General features: G+C 56.8%; 1 protein-coding gene across 4 annotated transcripts; it reads left to right on the plus strand.

Moving 5' to 3' along the window:
* The first annotated feature begins 1 nt into the window (after position 1).
* Positions 2 to 12,878, plus strand: FHL3 (four and a half LIM domains 3). 4 transcript variants are annotated; one of them, XM_033422093.2, is made up of 6 exons: positions 2 to 171; positions 10,209 to 10,382; positions 10,471 to 10,645; positions 11,509 to 11,678; positions 11,800 to 11,986; positions 12,117 to 12,878. In XM_033422093.2, exons 2-6 carry the CDS (start codon positions 10,227 to 10,229, stop codon positions 12,269 to 12,271), a joined length of 843 nt encoding a protein of 280 aa, XP_033277984.1. In that variant the 5' UTR covers positions 2 to 171; positions 10,209 to 10,226; the 3' UTR covers positions 12,272 to 12,878. The 4 variants fall into 4 exon arrangements, with proteins under 4 accessions (XP_033277984.1, XP_012387306.1, XP_004266479.1 ...); XM_012531852.3 differs by lacking the exon at positions 2 to 171 and adding an exon at positions 5,352 to 5,480; XM_004266431.4 differs by lacking the exon at positions 2 to 171 and adding an exon at positions 5,376 to 5,569.
* The last annotated feature ends 928 nt before the right edge of the window (positions 12,879 to 13,806 follow it).

The raw sequence follows: 13,806 nt of genomic DNA on the forward strand, positions 1-13,806 counted from the left end.
GAACCGCCCCCTTCCTTTCTGCAGCCTATCCAGCGCCTGCTTTTCCGGAAATACGTCATCTAGCAAAAGGCGTCCACCCCAGGCTGCTTCTGGGAAGTGTAGTTCTCTAGGTCTAGCCTCGTGACTCTACAACAGCCAGTTCTTATTCGCCAGAGCCTGTCCACGTGTACGGTGAGTTCGCCTTCGTGATCCGCTCCGTTGGCACCTGGGAGCATCGTGGCTGGCACTGTCCTTGGGGTGAGCTGGGCCTGGAGTGTGCGCATGTGCAGTCGACTACAGCTCTGCTCCGTTTGCCGTGTTTATGCGGTGTATTTGTATACACTGCTAGGTATAAGATAGGTAACTACTTTAGAACTGACTGTATAGCACAGGAAACTCTACTCAATGCTCTGTGGTGACCTAAATGGGAAGGAAATTCAAAAAAGAAGGGATATATGTATAGCTAATTCACCTTGCTGTATAGCAGAAACTAACACAATATTGTAAAGCAACTGTACTCCAATTTAAAGTAATAATAATTTTTTAACATCTTTATTGGAGTATAATTGCTTTACAATGGTGTGTTAGTTTCTGCTTTATAACAAAGTGAATCAGTTATACATATACATATGTTCCCATATCTCTTCCCTCTTGCGTCTCCCTCCCTCCCATCCTCCCTATCCCACCCCTCTAGAAGGTCACAAAGCACCGAGCCAATATCCCTGTGCCATGCAAAAGCTAGGGGCCCTGTGAATTTTCTGGTGTACCGGAAAGAGCACTCTATAGAGAGACAAGCATCCTTAAAACCATGTCTGGCTCTGCCATGTACTGGCTGTGTGACTTTTGACAGGTCGCTTTGATACCGACCAGTGTTCCTGGCTTTCCCCAATCAATAGAAACTGACTAGAGGCCAGGTAAGAAATTCAGGCAAGGCTTTATTGGGGCCCCTGCAGGTGCAGGAGGGAGCAAAAACAGGTAACAGGTTCCCTTGCTTGCTCCCGGAACTGTGGGCGTGGCAAGCTCCTTCTTTATACGGGGTGAGGGTTGGGGTGTGTCCAGGGGTCAGGCCAGAGGGGTGGCTTAGGTGTGTTCTGCCCACGCCTTTGTGGTGTTGAGTGCAGGGGGCATGCGCAGTACCCTGCATTTGCTTCCAACACCTGTTTTTTTGCTCCTGACTCTTCAGAAGTGGCAGTTGGGATTTTTTTGGTCTTTTTGTATCTTTTGGTCCAGAATTTGCCCCAATCGCACATGCACGCAGTTACTTGGCTTTAATGAGCATCATTTCTCTCATCCATAAAACAAGGATAATAACAGCACGCACTGCTCTCCTCATAGGGCCGTCAAGGGGCTCATAGTTGAACAGAGGAGTTATATCATGGCATTAGTTGTAAAGTTCTAAGTCCCTCACACCCTCAAGATGTGGCTGACAGAATGAGTGTCAGAGGCAGTACAATGTAATGATTAGGACCATAAACCACGGAGGTGTGTTTGATCCTAACTGTTACCAGCCAAGACAAAGTTAGCTTCACAGAACCTTAGTCTCCCATGTGTAAAATGGAGGTAATAATACTATACCTACAGGATTGTTGTGAGGATTAAATGAAATAATATGTTTAAAGTCCTTAATACTGTGTTCACACATCTGCAAGTTCACTATCAATTAGAGCTATTATTGTTATTATTAGTATTACTAAACCTACCTGTAAGGATTGAGAAAGGGTTGAGCACAGCAGAACATTCCAGAGGCATTTGGCTTCTTTTCCACCACGTGAAGCTAAACTTCAGCAAGTTCTGTAACTGCACCCATTTCTCATGACAGTGCTCATCTCTCCAGCTGAAGACCTCTGGAGAAATCCTCTCCTCAGTCCCTAGAGGTGTGAATCCAGTAGGCCAGTGGGCGTGTAGAAGCTGAAAGTAGCTGAGATCTGCTATGTGAAAAGTTTTTTCCTGCCCCTGAGTCTGAGCCTTGCCCAACTAAGGCCACATGCATTAGCAAAATTCCGTCTTATTTGTTACTTAACCATTGAAAGACAAGGCCCTTCATGATCTGGCCCATGCCCACATTTCCAGCCTCATCTCAATTAAGAAGCCCAGCCATCAGACTAGGTGGCAGCCCTAGTAGCTCCTGCCACTTCCCCTGAAGAAGGGATACCCAGGAGAAGGCAGCTCTGCACATTGGAAGTGGGGGTGGGCCTTCAAGTCAGCCCCAGATTTGAATTGCACATCCACCACCTATCAGCTTGTGATTTAGGGCCACCTTGTCAAACTCTCTGAGCCCCGTGTACTACTCTGTAAAATAGTGATAGTAATAATAACCATCTCATGTGGCTTTTGTAAGAAATGAAGTAATGACTGCCACTTGGCATGGTGCCCTGCGTGTAGTTGGCATTTAAGCACAGATTAATCCTCCCTCTACTCTTCCTCCCCCACGCTCTGTAGCAGTCACTCATTTTACCTTCTGCACCCACAGACCCATTGCCAGGCTTGGGGTCACTAGGCAAGTGTTTCTGGGCAATCTGAAAGCGGGTGTCTGCTCAGCTAGGAGGCCTGCACGGGCTGTAGGCAGCCCAATGGGTAAGAGTGAGCAATACACCAGAGAAAGAAGGGAGTTTTCTCACTGGGGGGAGGAGAGCTTGTGGTTACAAGCATCAGGGAGTGATTCAGTGCCCAGAGGAAACCATGAGAGTCTTGCCACTCATCAGTCACCCAGGGCCTCCTTTTGTAAACCCTTCCAAGGTGAGAGAACAGCTCGGAGACCCTGAACAAGATAAGGAAGCGGAGTGGGGGCAGGGGGGCTCCAGGGTGAGGGAAGGGACAACCAGATCCCACTCACCCAAGGCCAGTCAGCCAGCACTCAGGCTCTGCTTCCAGCCCCAGTCAGACACACCTGTTCCCTGAGAGAGGGGGGAGGACTGATGGGAAACAGGAACAGGGAGTCCATGAGGCTGATCCCTAGACCTGCCTGGGGCACGTCCATGTGGGTCAACGGAAATTAGAGCACGCAGGGAAATGCGAGCCTACTGGGGAGCTGGAAATGGGGAGGGGAAAGGATACAGCCCCTGCCCTACACCAGTCTCCCTCTCTCAGGCTGGGCCAAGTCAAAAGTCTCCTAACTTTTCTGGGCCTCCAGACTCCAAGTCCAAGAAGCAGAATCTTAACACTTGACCAGGAAAGAGAGTGTTGGAGTGGAGGGAGTGTCCCACATGTTGAATACCTACTGTGTGCTTTCATCCAATCCTCGCAAGAATGCTGTGACACAGGGAGTCCCCCACTCTGAACAGATGACGGACTGAGGCTTCAAGAGGTTAAATGACTACAGAGGCGATAGAGCCTAATGATTAAGCTCTTTTTTTGGCATAAGGTGCTTTGACATTTGACTGTCTGGATTTGAATCCAGGCTTTTCTATTGTTAGCTGTGTCACCCTTGGCAGGTTACTTACTCTCTCTGTGCCTCCATGTTCTCATCCTTAAATCACGGATAAAAATACATATTTCACAAAGTTGTTGGAAATCAAGTGCATTAATATATGTAAAGTGCTTAGGCAGGGACTGGTGCAAAGTAAGAACTCAGGAAATATTGGCTCTGATTCAGGCAGCTCATTGGAGATTCAAGCCGTGAGTAAAACCAGAGACCCCAAATCACTTTGCTGTACAGCAGAATTAACACAACATTGTAAATCAACTGTACTTCAGTTAAAAAAAAAAAAAGACCCCCCCCCAACCCTACCTTTGATCCAGCACCTTCTTTACTCACTCATAACTCCTCCCTTTCTGAAGGACGCTCACCTTTGCCCTCCCCTCACCCAAGAGCAAACCCCTTCTTGCCATCTCCTCCAGCCAGGCAGTCTTCCCTGCACTCCCCTGGGCTAGGAGTCTCCTACGCCTGCAAGGCAAATTCCAGAGCAAGGCCCACCCATGGGCTGGCTGCGCCCTCCCTGGGCTCCAGATAGCATGTGCCTGTGGTCCAATCTGGGGTGTGGGAGTCCAAATGGAAGCAGTGTCCATCATTCATTCATTCATCAGATATTTATTATGTGCCAGACATTGGAGTAGGTACTGAGAATGCAGTGGTGAACCAGAAGTCCGCAGTCCCTGCCCTCATGACACTTAACGGTTTAGGCATCAGGAACAACAAGAATAAGGAATTAGTTAATTTTGAAAGGAAACCTGACCTCAAGTGTGACTTGGGACCCAGAAAGGTAGGCGTGTGATTCAGAAGTGGGAGAGGAGGGTACTCAGCAGCCCCAGCCTGGGAGGGAATGAGTCTCTGCTCTGAGAGCTTGGCTGGACCCAGCCTGTGGGATGGGAGAGCCTCTGTGGGCACCTGAATCTCTACTCTAGACTCTGAGGAGGTTATTTCCAGGGTTGGTTTGCTGTCTCTTGTTTTGCTAACAGCACAGCAGAGCCTCCTCCTCCCTCCCCCACCCTTCCAGATGGAGGCTATTTATTCCTAGTGACAAGCCTGAGGATCCCAGGGGCGGTGGCCTCAAGGACCTGGAGGGGCCTTGTGTCCCTGGCAGACGTCAATCCTCCCGCCCGGGCAGGGCACAGGGAGGAAGCCAGAAGGTTGGAAACTGTAGAGGTCGGGGAGGACTTCCCTCCACCGCCCCTGCAGCGCCCCATCCTTGCACACTCCTCACACCCCTTCCTGAGAAGCTCAAAAATCATGGGGCCAAGGATTAGGGTCTCCCCTAGGCCTCAAAGGTCAAAACTGTTCCTGGGCACTGTGGAGACCAAGGGAGGATTTCTCTGTCCCACGATGCAGCTGGAGGTGAGGAGGTGGTTACTTCTGTCTTCACCACTCAGGGTTGTGGAATAAAGCCCTTTGAAGGTCAAGGCCCTATAGAAGGGGTCCTTAGACTTCACTCCTTGTTTCCAGAGAACACCTTCGTTCCCACTGACAGGGCCGCGACAGCAGGGTCAAAACCACCCCCTCCAACAGGCTGGAATAAGTTCTCTTTTACAAATTAGGGCTGAGTGTGATCCCTGGGGGTAAACTGCGAGGGGGAGGGGACACGAAAAGGGCATGAGGACCCTCTGGGTCCCCAAATGGACCTTGGTCAGCTGCCTCCTGTATCCCTTGCCTGAGACTGAATACAGCTAGCTAGCCGCTGGGGACTGGGGTGGGGGGAGGTAAGGAGAGTGGGGAAAGAGAGGGAGGGCAGCAAAAGCTGCAGGGAGGGGACAGGGGCGGGGTCCTGGCCGCCCACGAAGGTTGGTAGAGCCAGGTTAGGCCCGGCGGGCCCAGGGGGCTGGGGCAGGCTCCAGCCTAAAAGGGAGGTGGGGGCGGGGTCTGGCCCCCAGCCTCCAGGACGAGGGCCGGGGGCGGGGTCCGCACCCCGCGGGCAGGGGAGGCCGGGGGCGGGGTCCGGGCGGGGCGGGCCCCCCGCGCTCACTTCCTCGGGGAGGCTTGGGGCCGCGCTCCCGCTCGCCCACACAGTCCGTGCGCCGCCGGCAGCCTCGCCGGCAGCTAGCTCGGTCCCGCTCGGCCCGGCCCGCAGGTAGGAGGCGCCGAGGGACGCGGCCCCGGCTGCCCGCCACCCCCCGCCCCACGCGAGCGCCGCGTCCCGCTCTCGCCGCCTGCCTCGAGGTGAGCTCCCCACCGAGCCCGGCTCCCCATCCCGGCTCCCGGCCCCCGCCCTCTGGCGGGAAAGGAGAGGCGGCCAGCCGGGGGTTAAGAGCAGCCGCGGCCCCCGCCCCCTGTCCCCGCCTGGGTCCGGTCGCGGGCGCAGGGAACACGCTAGGAGGCGGTGGCGCGCGGGCGCCGAGCCCCGGGGGTCGCCCCCGGAACCGTACCGCTCCGGGCGCTGCAACGCCAGTTAGGTGGGGCAGGGGGCCAAGTTTGAAGTGGAAAAGCGAGAGTCGAGAGAGACCGGGAGGGTTCGAGAAACCGGCTTCCAGAACGCCCGGTGGAGCAAGAGACCGAGACAAGACAGGAGCGGCGAGCTTAGACAAGGAGGCTGCGGAGATACCCGAAACAGGGACAGAGACTTGGGCGTAGAGTCACCGGGAGGCAGACCCGAGGCGTAGGGTCCGACCCAGGTTTTGTGGAGCGGAGCATTTTAGGAAGAAGCATGCCGTGACCCCAGACGTGCTGTCAGCCCTCTCCAGGGCCTTGGAGGGTTCTGGGCAAATGAGGGGCCCCGAAGCTTAAGTTTCGTTAACCTTGTGGTAAACCAGCCTCTGAGAGGCCTAGAAAGACATCCAGAGACTGGAGACAGACACACTCAGGCATACAGAGATGCTAAGAGATAGAGAAGGGCGGTGGGTAGGGACCAAGACATTCCACCCTTTAGAGACCCTTGAGATGCCAAGACTTGGGCAGACAGTGGTAGAAATCCAGAGGCTGCCGTGGGGAGATAGCCAGTCAGAGACCCAGAGACACGGAAACATACAGACAGCTGCTGAAGTGTACAGACACAGACGTGCTGAGTGGAGCAGAGCTAGACGCCAAGAGACAGATGTCATGGAGGGGCAGTGACAGTTTTCAAGACAGACCCCGCGGGACTCAGGCCTGAAAGATTGGGAAGGGAGGATGTGGGGAAACAGAAACACTGGGCCAACTGAGCCCCCGTGAGGCAGAGGACCTGAGACATGAGACAGTAAGACTCGAAGGAGCCCTACGCACTCTCCGAGACAGCCCCAGCTTATTTTTAAACTCAAATCTTGGACGCGCTGCTTCAGCCCTGGGGGACCCGGGGTGAATGAACTGTTCCTCTTCTGTCCCCAGAGCAGCTGCTGGATCCTGCTTCCCACCCCCTTCTCCCAAACCGCTCTGACTCCCAGGCCCCATGGCGGGGGCGGGGAAGAGAGTGGAGAGTTTGGGGTGGATGCCTAGTAGCAGGGGTGAGGGTGGGGGGAGTTTGATTTCTCCCCTCAAGTCCCCTGTCAACTCCTGGAAGCTGGGGGAGGGGTCTGTTCTGATCCTGAGTCACAGCTGTGGGACCTGGCCAGGGTCCTCCTGGAGGGGGGGTGGGGGGGTGGAGGGGGGCGAAGGGGTTGAGCGGTTGGCATGGGTACTTGGAAAGACTTCTGGGTGTCTTCCAGTCACAGGGCTGGCAGCTGGGGAGAAGAGCCAGGCTCTTGTACTAGTGATATCATCCAGCATCTCCTGTCCTGCTGCTCTTAAACGCTGACCACCCCGTCCACCACCATTTCTAGGGAAACAGGAAAGGGCTCCAGGCTGGGAGGCAAGGGACCTGAGCTCTCTGATACCGGAGTGACTTTGGGCATGCCCTGCCCTGTCCCTGGCCTCTGTGCTCAGCTGTAAAATGAGGATGATACCCTATCCCGCCTGCCCTTTGTGCGATCTGATAGATGGTGGGTGGGTGGGAAAGCGCTTTGTGAGAGGCAAAGCAGCATGCAGGTGTGTACACCTGTGTACCTGTGTTGGGGGTTTCAGAGTTATGCTCACTGGAGTCAGACTGGCCCCACTGGTCTCAGTGAGCCCCACGGTCTGGGCCTCTTCAGCTCCCCCAGCAGAACTAGGGGGTTCCCTTTTTGTTCTCTCCCTGGGCCCCCGCTGAGAATGTCAAGGTCAAGTCCCAGGCCAGCCCCCTGACCCAGGCCTGGCTGAGAAACTGTTGACTGACCCCTGTATGAGTGAGGGGCTAATAATAAAACACTAAGAGCTACCATTTACTGACTACTTAGTATCTCCCAGGTGCTTTCCAAGTATCATCACATTTAATCCTGGCAACAACCCTAGGAGGTAGGAGGTAGTATTAGATGGGGAAGCAGGCTCAGGGAGCTTAAGTGACTTGCCCAAGATCACCCAGGTTTATATTTCACAGCTCAAGCCTCTACACAGCACATGCCACGGCCATTATCCAGCCATTTTGAGCTGCAGGAGGTTCACGGGGAGGGGTCAGATGTGTGAGTGGGTCAGGTGTAGGCAGGTGTGTGTGTTGGGGGCAGCGGCCGAGAGCCATCTGGCAGACTGAGCGCTCTCCCCCCGACCCCCCTACCAGCCGTGAAGGAATACAGGACTGGCTCCCTTTAGTCCCCCAGTCCTGCCAGGGGGAGGGGGAGGGGCAGACAAAAGGCAGAGACAGGTGGGCCTTGATAGTGCCCTTCACTCTGTCCTCACCAGAGCCCAGCTGGACAGACTAGGGGATTCTGGGAAAGAAACAGAAGCCACGCCCATACCCTATTTGGGGTGCCCCTGTTTCAGAGTGGTGACTGCCTCCCAGTAGGCAGGCCTAGGGCTAGTCTGGACCTGGGAAGATGACAGAGCTGTTGGGGGCCAAGCCAGGAAGGAAGGAAGGGCCCAGGTCACTCATGGATGGATGCATGGCCACACTCCACCTGTGTGGCCCCCGCTGCCCAGTGGCTCACAGCCCAGGCAACCCTCAGATGTTGGGCCAGAGGAAACCCAGGCCTGAATGGCGAGGAGCGGACTGAGGTGGAGGGATACCCTCCACCCTCCAGCATAGCCCCCAGCCCAGAAGTCCCGGCTCTGAAGACCCTGACTCCTGGCGGCCTCATGCCCTGGCCTGGGGTATGAACTGAGTGTCCTCCCATCGTACAGAAGGGCAGCTGTGGGTTCATGAGCCACTGCTTCAGAAGAGCCAAGCCCCCTAGGCTTGGGGCGTCTGCTGGCGCCTGGAGTCTGAACTCCAAACCAGAGCCACACTTGTTGGCTAGAATTTCCTGCGGGGGGGGGGGGGGCTGAGAAAAGGAGGGCTTCGCCTTCAGCGTGAGCCAGGCCAGGCTCTGGGGACTGCCAGTTACTGGGGTCTAATGTGGAGGAGTGTGTTGGTGGGTTCCTTTGTACTCCTGGGGCCCATCTGCAGCTGTGAGAACATCCCCTTCCTAGGGTCCAAGTGGTTCCTCTCCACCCACCCCGGGATCCCAGTCCTCAGAGAGCAGGCTTCATGATGGAGGAGACTGGGGGTGGGGAGCTCTGAATTTGGGGCTAGAGACTGGAATCAGGGGCAGCAGAAGGGACTGGGAACCCCACTTCCTCACCCTCCCTACTCCCCAAGCTCCTGCTGCAGAGGCAGCTGTGTGGATGACCTCATCCCACAAACATGCTTTGTTCCTGAGAAAATGGAAAGTGTCTGAGGTTTGGTGGGGGGCTGGGTGTCTGCAGCAACAGCGCTCAGGGCTCCCCCTTTCCTGACTGCCCACCGTAGGGAGGCCTGATTGGAGAGGAAATGTCTTCAGTGGCTCCCACTCTCTCACCCTTCACTCCCCGGCCCCAAACCCTTCAAAAAGCTGGGGAGAGGCTGTCTCTCCCAGAGGCAGGGGGAGGGAAATAATGACCCAGGGGATGGAAAGATTCTGGGGCTTTGCCAGTCGCTGCCAGGAGTGATGACCGGCAGGAGACAGCAGGAGGCACACTGCATAACCTCCAGTTCCCCTCTCCGTCCCCAAGCATCTCATTTCCCTTTTTTCCTCCCCTGTTGGCTGGCAAAACCTGACATCTGGCCATCTGTGCTGCCACAGCTGCTGCAGGTGTTGCAGGCCAAGGCTGCCCAGGCTGGTGTGACCAGAAACCCAACGGGAGGTGGAGGGGGTGAGGGCAGAGGGTCCAGCTGGGGAAGCTTGGCTGTGTCCAGCCTGCAGGATTTCCTTCCTGCTTAAACCTAGGCTGAGCCTCTGAAGTCCTTGTTGCTGGATTCTCCTGGGAGGGGAGGCCCAATGTGATTTCTCCCATCAGCCTCCTCCACCTCCACCATTCACTGGCCCAGCATCCTTCTTACATTCCGCTGTTTCCTGGCTGGGGTTTGGGGGGTGGAGTGCAAACAGCCCCATTCTCATCCCTAAGCTCCCCACTCCAGAGCTCTGGGTATACCCCTAGGGTCCCTTCCTGGGAGTCAGGAGAGGTTGAGAGTGCTGTTCATATGGGACAGGGTGGGGTGGCTCCGTGTCCTTGCTCTTACCCCCTTGGGGACAGTAGGGACAGTGGAGGCTAAACTCAGGCTAAATGCAGGGGCAGGAAATGAGTCATTGACCCAGGAAAAGCCCCCTCCCCCCAGTTCTGCCAGGGCCAAGATAAGAAAAGAACTTCTGCTTCCTGGTTTTTTCCTGACCCCCTCTCATCCCCAACGTTAAATACAGAAATAAACATGCAGGACTCTTTGTGTTCCCAGAAACACCCATTCCCCATCACCACCTGCTCTGACCTGGCATTTCCTATGCCTAGTTCTTGCTTTTTTTTAAATGCAGTGGGCTAAGCCACAGCCCCTCTGGGTGACCCCTGCCCCACCTTGTGTCCCGAACAGGGCTCACTCACAGCCACCATGAGCGAGGCCTTTGACTGTGCAAAATGCAGCGAGTCCCTGTACGGGCGCAAATACATCCAGACAGACAACGGACCCTACTGTGTGCCCTGCTATGACAACACCTTCGCCAACACGTGCGCCGAGTGCCAGCAGCTTATCGGGCACGACTCGAGGGTAAGGACTGGACCACACAGGGCAGGAAGTGGGTGGAGGCTGGCAGGAGGGGGCGAAGGTGCCAGTGCCCCTGCTGTGCTCCACACAGGAGCTGTTCTACGAAGACCGCCACTTCCACGAGGGTTGCTTCCGCTGCTGCCGCTGCCAGCGCTCCCTGGCCGACGAGCCCTTCACCTGCCAGGACAGCGAGCTGCTCTGTAACGACTGCTACTGCAGTGCCTTCTCCTCACAGTGCTCCGCCTGCGGGGAGACCGTCATGCCCGGTACGTTCCCGGGGGCTCCCAGGGCCTCGTTGTGCGTGGGACTGGCATGCCTGGCATCTGTGTAGGGTTCTTGTAAGGGACTGGCATGCCTGTCTGATACAACATGGAGGCTGGGTAAAGACCTGCACACGCAGCACGTTCCTGGAAATTTACTGTGTGCGGTATCTGTCGTGCTTATTTGCTCTTGGGAGCTTAGCACGCACAGGGACTGACAACGCATGATACACACCTGGGGGCTTAGCATGTTTGGCACACATAGGAGCTACGAGTGTGCTGAGACTGTCAGTGTTTGTTGCATTGGGGCTTGGTGTGTGCAAAGACATATAAATAAAGGGCTTAACACGTATGGCAACCTGCATGGCTAATAGAATGTGAGAATTTAGAACACGTGGAGATTGGCATGACTAGGATATGCCGGGGCTTATTATGTTCTGAATCTATCATGTCCGGAGCAGAACTCCGTGTGGGCAGGGACTTGCTTGCCTCGTATATGGAGTCTTTGTGTGTGTGCTCACACTATCACATCTGGTATATAAGCGCTTAGCATATACTGAGTCATCGTGCCTGTGACCTGGAGGCCTGGCGTATGCTGAGATCGTCATATTCTGGTACATGTGGGGACTTCACCTATGCCAAACCCTCAGGTCTAGTTTATGGGGGCCTAGCATGTGCTTAGCCAGCATATCCAGTGTTGGGGGGAGGTGGTTAGCATGTGCAATAGATGCGGTGGGGATCCTGCTGCAAATGCATGGACACCACCCTGTAGCCTGTGGGAGCAGCGGGGACCCTCCTCGGGGGGTGGCAGAGGGTGGCACTCAGGAGCTCGGGACTCAGCCTCTGAGTGGGACCCCTGTTCCCCACAGGATCCCGGAAGCTGGAGTACGGAGGTCAGACGTGGCATGAGCACTGCTTCCTGTGCAGCAGCTGTGAGCAGCCGCTGGGCTCCCGTTCCTTTGTGCCCGACAAGGGTGCTCACTACTGCGTGCCCTGCTATGAGAACAAGTTTGCTCCTCGCTGCGCCCGCTGCAGCAAGGTGGGGGCTGGGCCGGCGGGGCGGGGGTGCCGAGCTCCACTGCACACAGGGGTGGGGTGAGCAAGGCTCTGTCGTGGGGTAGGAATCCCCACTCCCCCTGCTGACAGACGCCGCCCCACAGACACTGACGCAGGGTGGCGTGACATACCGTGACCAGCCCTGGCATCGGGAATGCCTGGTCTGCACCGGCTGCCAGACGCCCCTGGCAGGGCAGCAGTTCACCTCCCGAGATGACGATCCCTACTGTGTGGCCTGTTTTGGAGAACTCTTTGCACCCAAGTGCAGCAGCTGCAAGCGCCCCATCACAGGTGGGACAAAGGGTCAAAGGACAGAGTGGGTAGAGTGTAGGCAAGGGAATGGGACCTGGTACTGGGTGAGGCCGAGGGACAGGACCGCCCACCCTCCAGATCGCAGAGCTAACCTCCAGCCTCCCTCCAGGACTCGGTGAAGGCAAGTATGTGTCCTTTGAAGACCGCCACTGGCACCACAGCTGCTTCTCCTGCGCCCGATGCTCCACCTCCCTGGTGGGCCAGGGCTTCGTGCCGGACGGAGACCAAGTGCTGTGCCAGGGCTGCAGCCAGGCGGGGCCCTGAGCCAGGGCTCCTGGGCCCAGGCCCTCCCAAACCAGGGCTCCAGGACTAAGGCTCCTTTTCCAAACCACCTCTGGGACCCAGCCCCTCCCCAAACTGGGGCTACCCCTGGGCTCCAGGATTCAGCCTCCCCACTCCAACATCCCCCATCTGGTACTTCTTGACCCAGGGCCCCCAAATTTGGGCTCTTACGGAGCCTCCACCATTCAAATCCCCTCCCCAAGCCTGAGCGCCAGAACTCAGTCCTCTCCCTATGGTCCGGCTTCCCCTAAATCAGAGCTCTGGGACCCCAACCCCCTTCAATCTAGACTTCTCCCCTGAAGACTTTAAGTCTCCTATGGGTGCCTGAGAAGTCCTCCGAAGTGGACTGTACTCAGGCTTGACACTCCCCACCCCCATCCCACCGCTATTCCCAGGGATGGGGCTGTCTGGGCAGCACATCAGGGGTTCACTGGTTAGGGGGTCCTAGGGTACAGGGTTTTGCCCAGCCCTTGCTGTCGAGTGTTCTCTCGTTTCATTTCATTTCAGCTCCATTCTGCCCAGAGATGGGCAGAGGGGTGGGTTTGGCTCACCCCCCTTTCAGATTCTGCAATAAAGCAGTATGAGGAAGCGAAGGCCTCTGTGTGTTTGTCTGGGGGTGGAGGGGCAGGGAGGATTCCTTCGCACACGACGGGACTCGGAGGCTCTTCCCGACCTCGACCTCCTCCATGCAGGGCAGAGGAGGAAGCTGCCAGGCGGGGTGGGAAATCTCTCCCGAGAAAGGGGATCCCCGCGGCCGCTACTGTCCCTCTCAGGCTTAGCTGGCTTCCCCCCTGCTGGCAAAGGGCTTTTTCCTCCGACTGGGGAAGGGAGGGGTTTGGGGGAGGTTCCGGACAGGAGCAGGGCGGGCCGACGGCGTTGGGTTCTCCGTCGGGTACAAATCGCCCCCCTCCCTTACCATCCCTCCCCAAACCCCGCCGAGCACCGGGTGCGGATCCCCAATCTGGGCCCAGACCCTCAGCCCCCCTTCCCCCTCTTCCCGAGGATTAGCGGAGGCGGCCCGGGATCCGCTCGCGGCCGCACGTTTTTTGCCAAAAAAGGCAAGGATGCAGCTGCACGCGCCACAGGAACATCTGGATCCGATTCCCGGCATGAATGGGTCATGGCCCCGCCTCCCCGTGATTCAAGGGCGGGGGCGGGAATGAGCGAGGGGGGCTATCCCCCAAAATGGGGAGATGGGGCGGAGCGCTGCTCCCCTCTCCCGGCGTCCGACGCCCCTGCCCCTGCTCTCTCGGCGGCCTGCGGTCTGGGCTCCGCGGTCCAGACCGTCGGAGCCCGACTCGTGCGCGCTGGCTGCGGCGCAGGCTGAGGCGCTCACGTACCGCCAGCGGCCTTCCCGGGTGGGGGCCCGCGCGCGGGGCGGGCGGACCCTCAGCGCCCTGTGGGGGAGGGGCCCTCCGGTCCGGCAGAACCGCGTGATTATATGTATCTCAAAAGAAATCCTCCCAGAAATCCTATGGGGCGGGCGTTTTTCCATTTCACGGAGGTGGAGACTCCAC

This window comes from Orcinus orca, chromosome 1 (assembly GCF_937001465.1).
Source record: "Orcinus orca chromosome 1, mOrcOrc1.1, whole genome shotgun sequence".
Taxonomy (NCBI): domain Eukaryota; kingdom Metazoa; phylum Chordata; class Mammalia; order Artiodactyla; family Delphinidae; genus Orcinus; species Orcinus orca.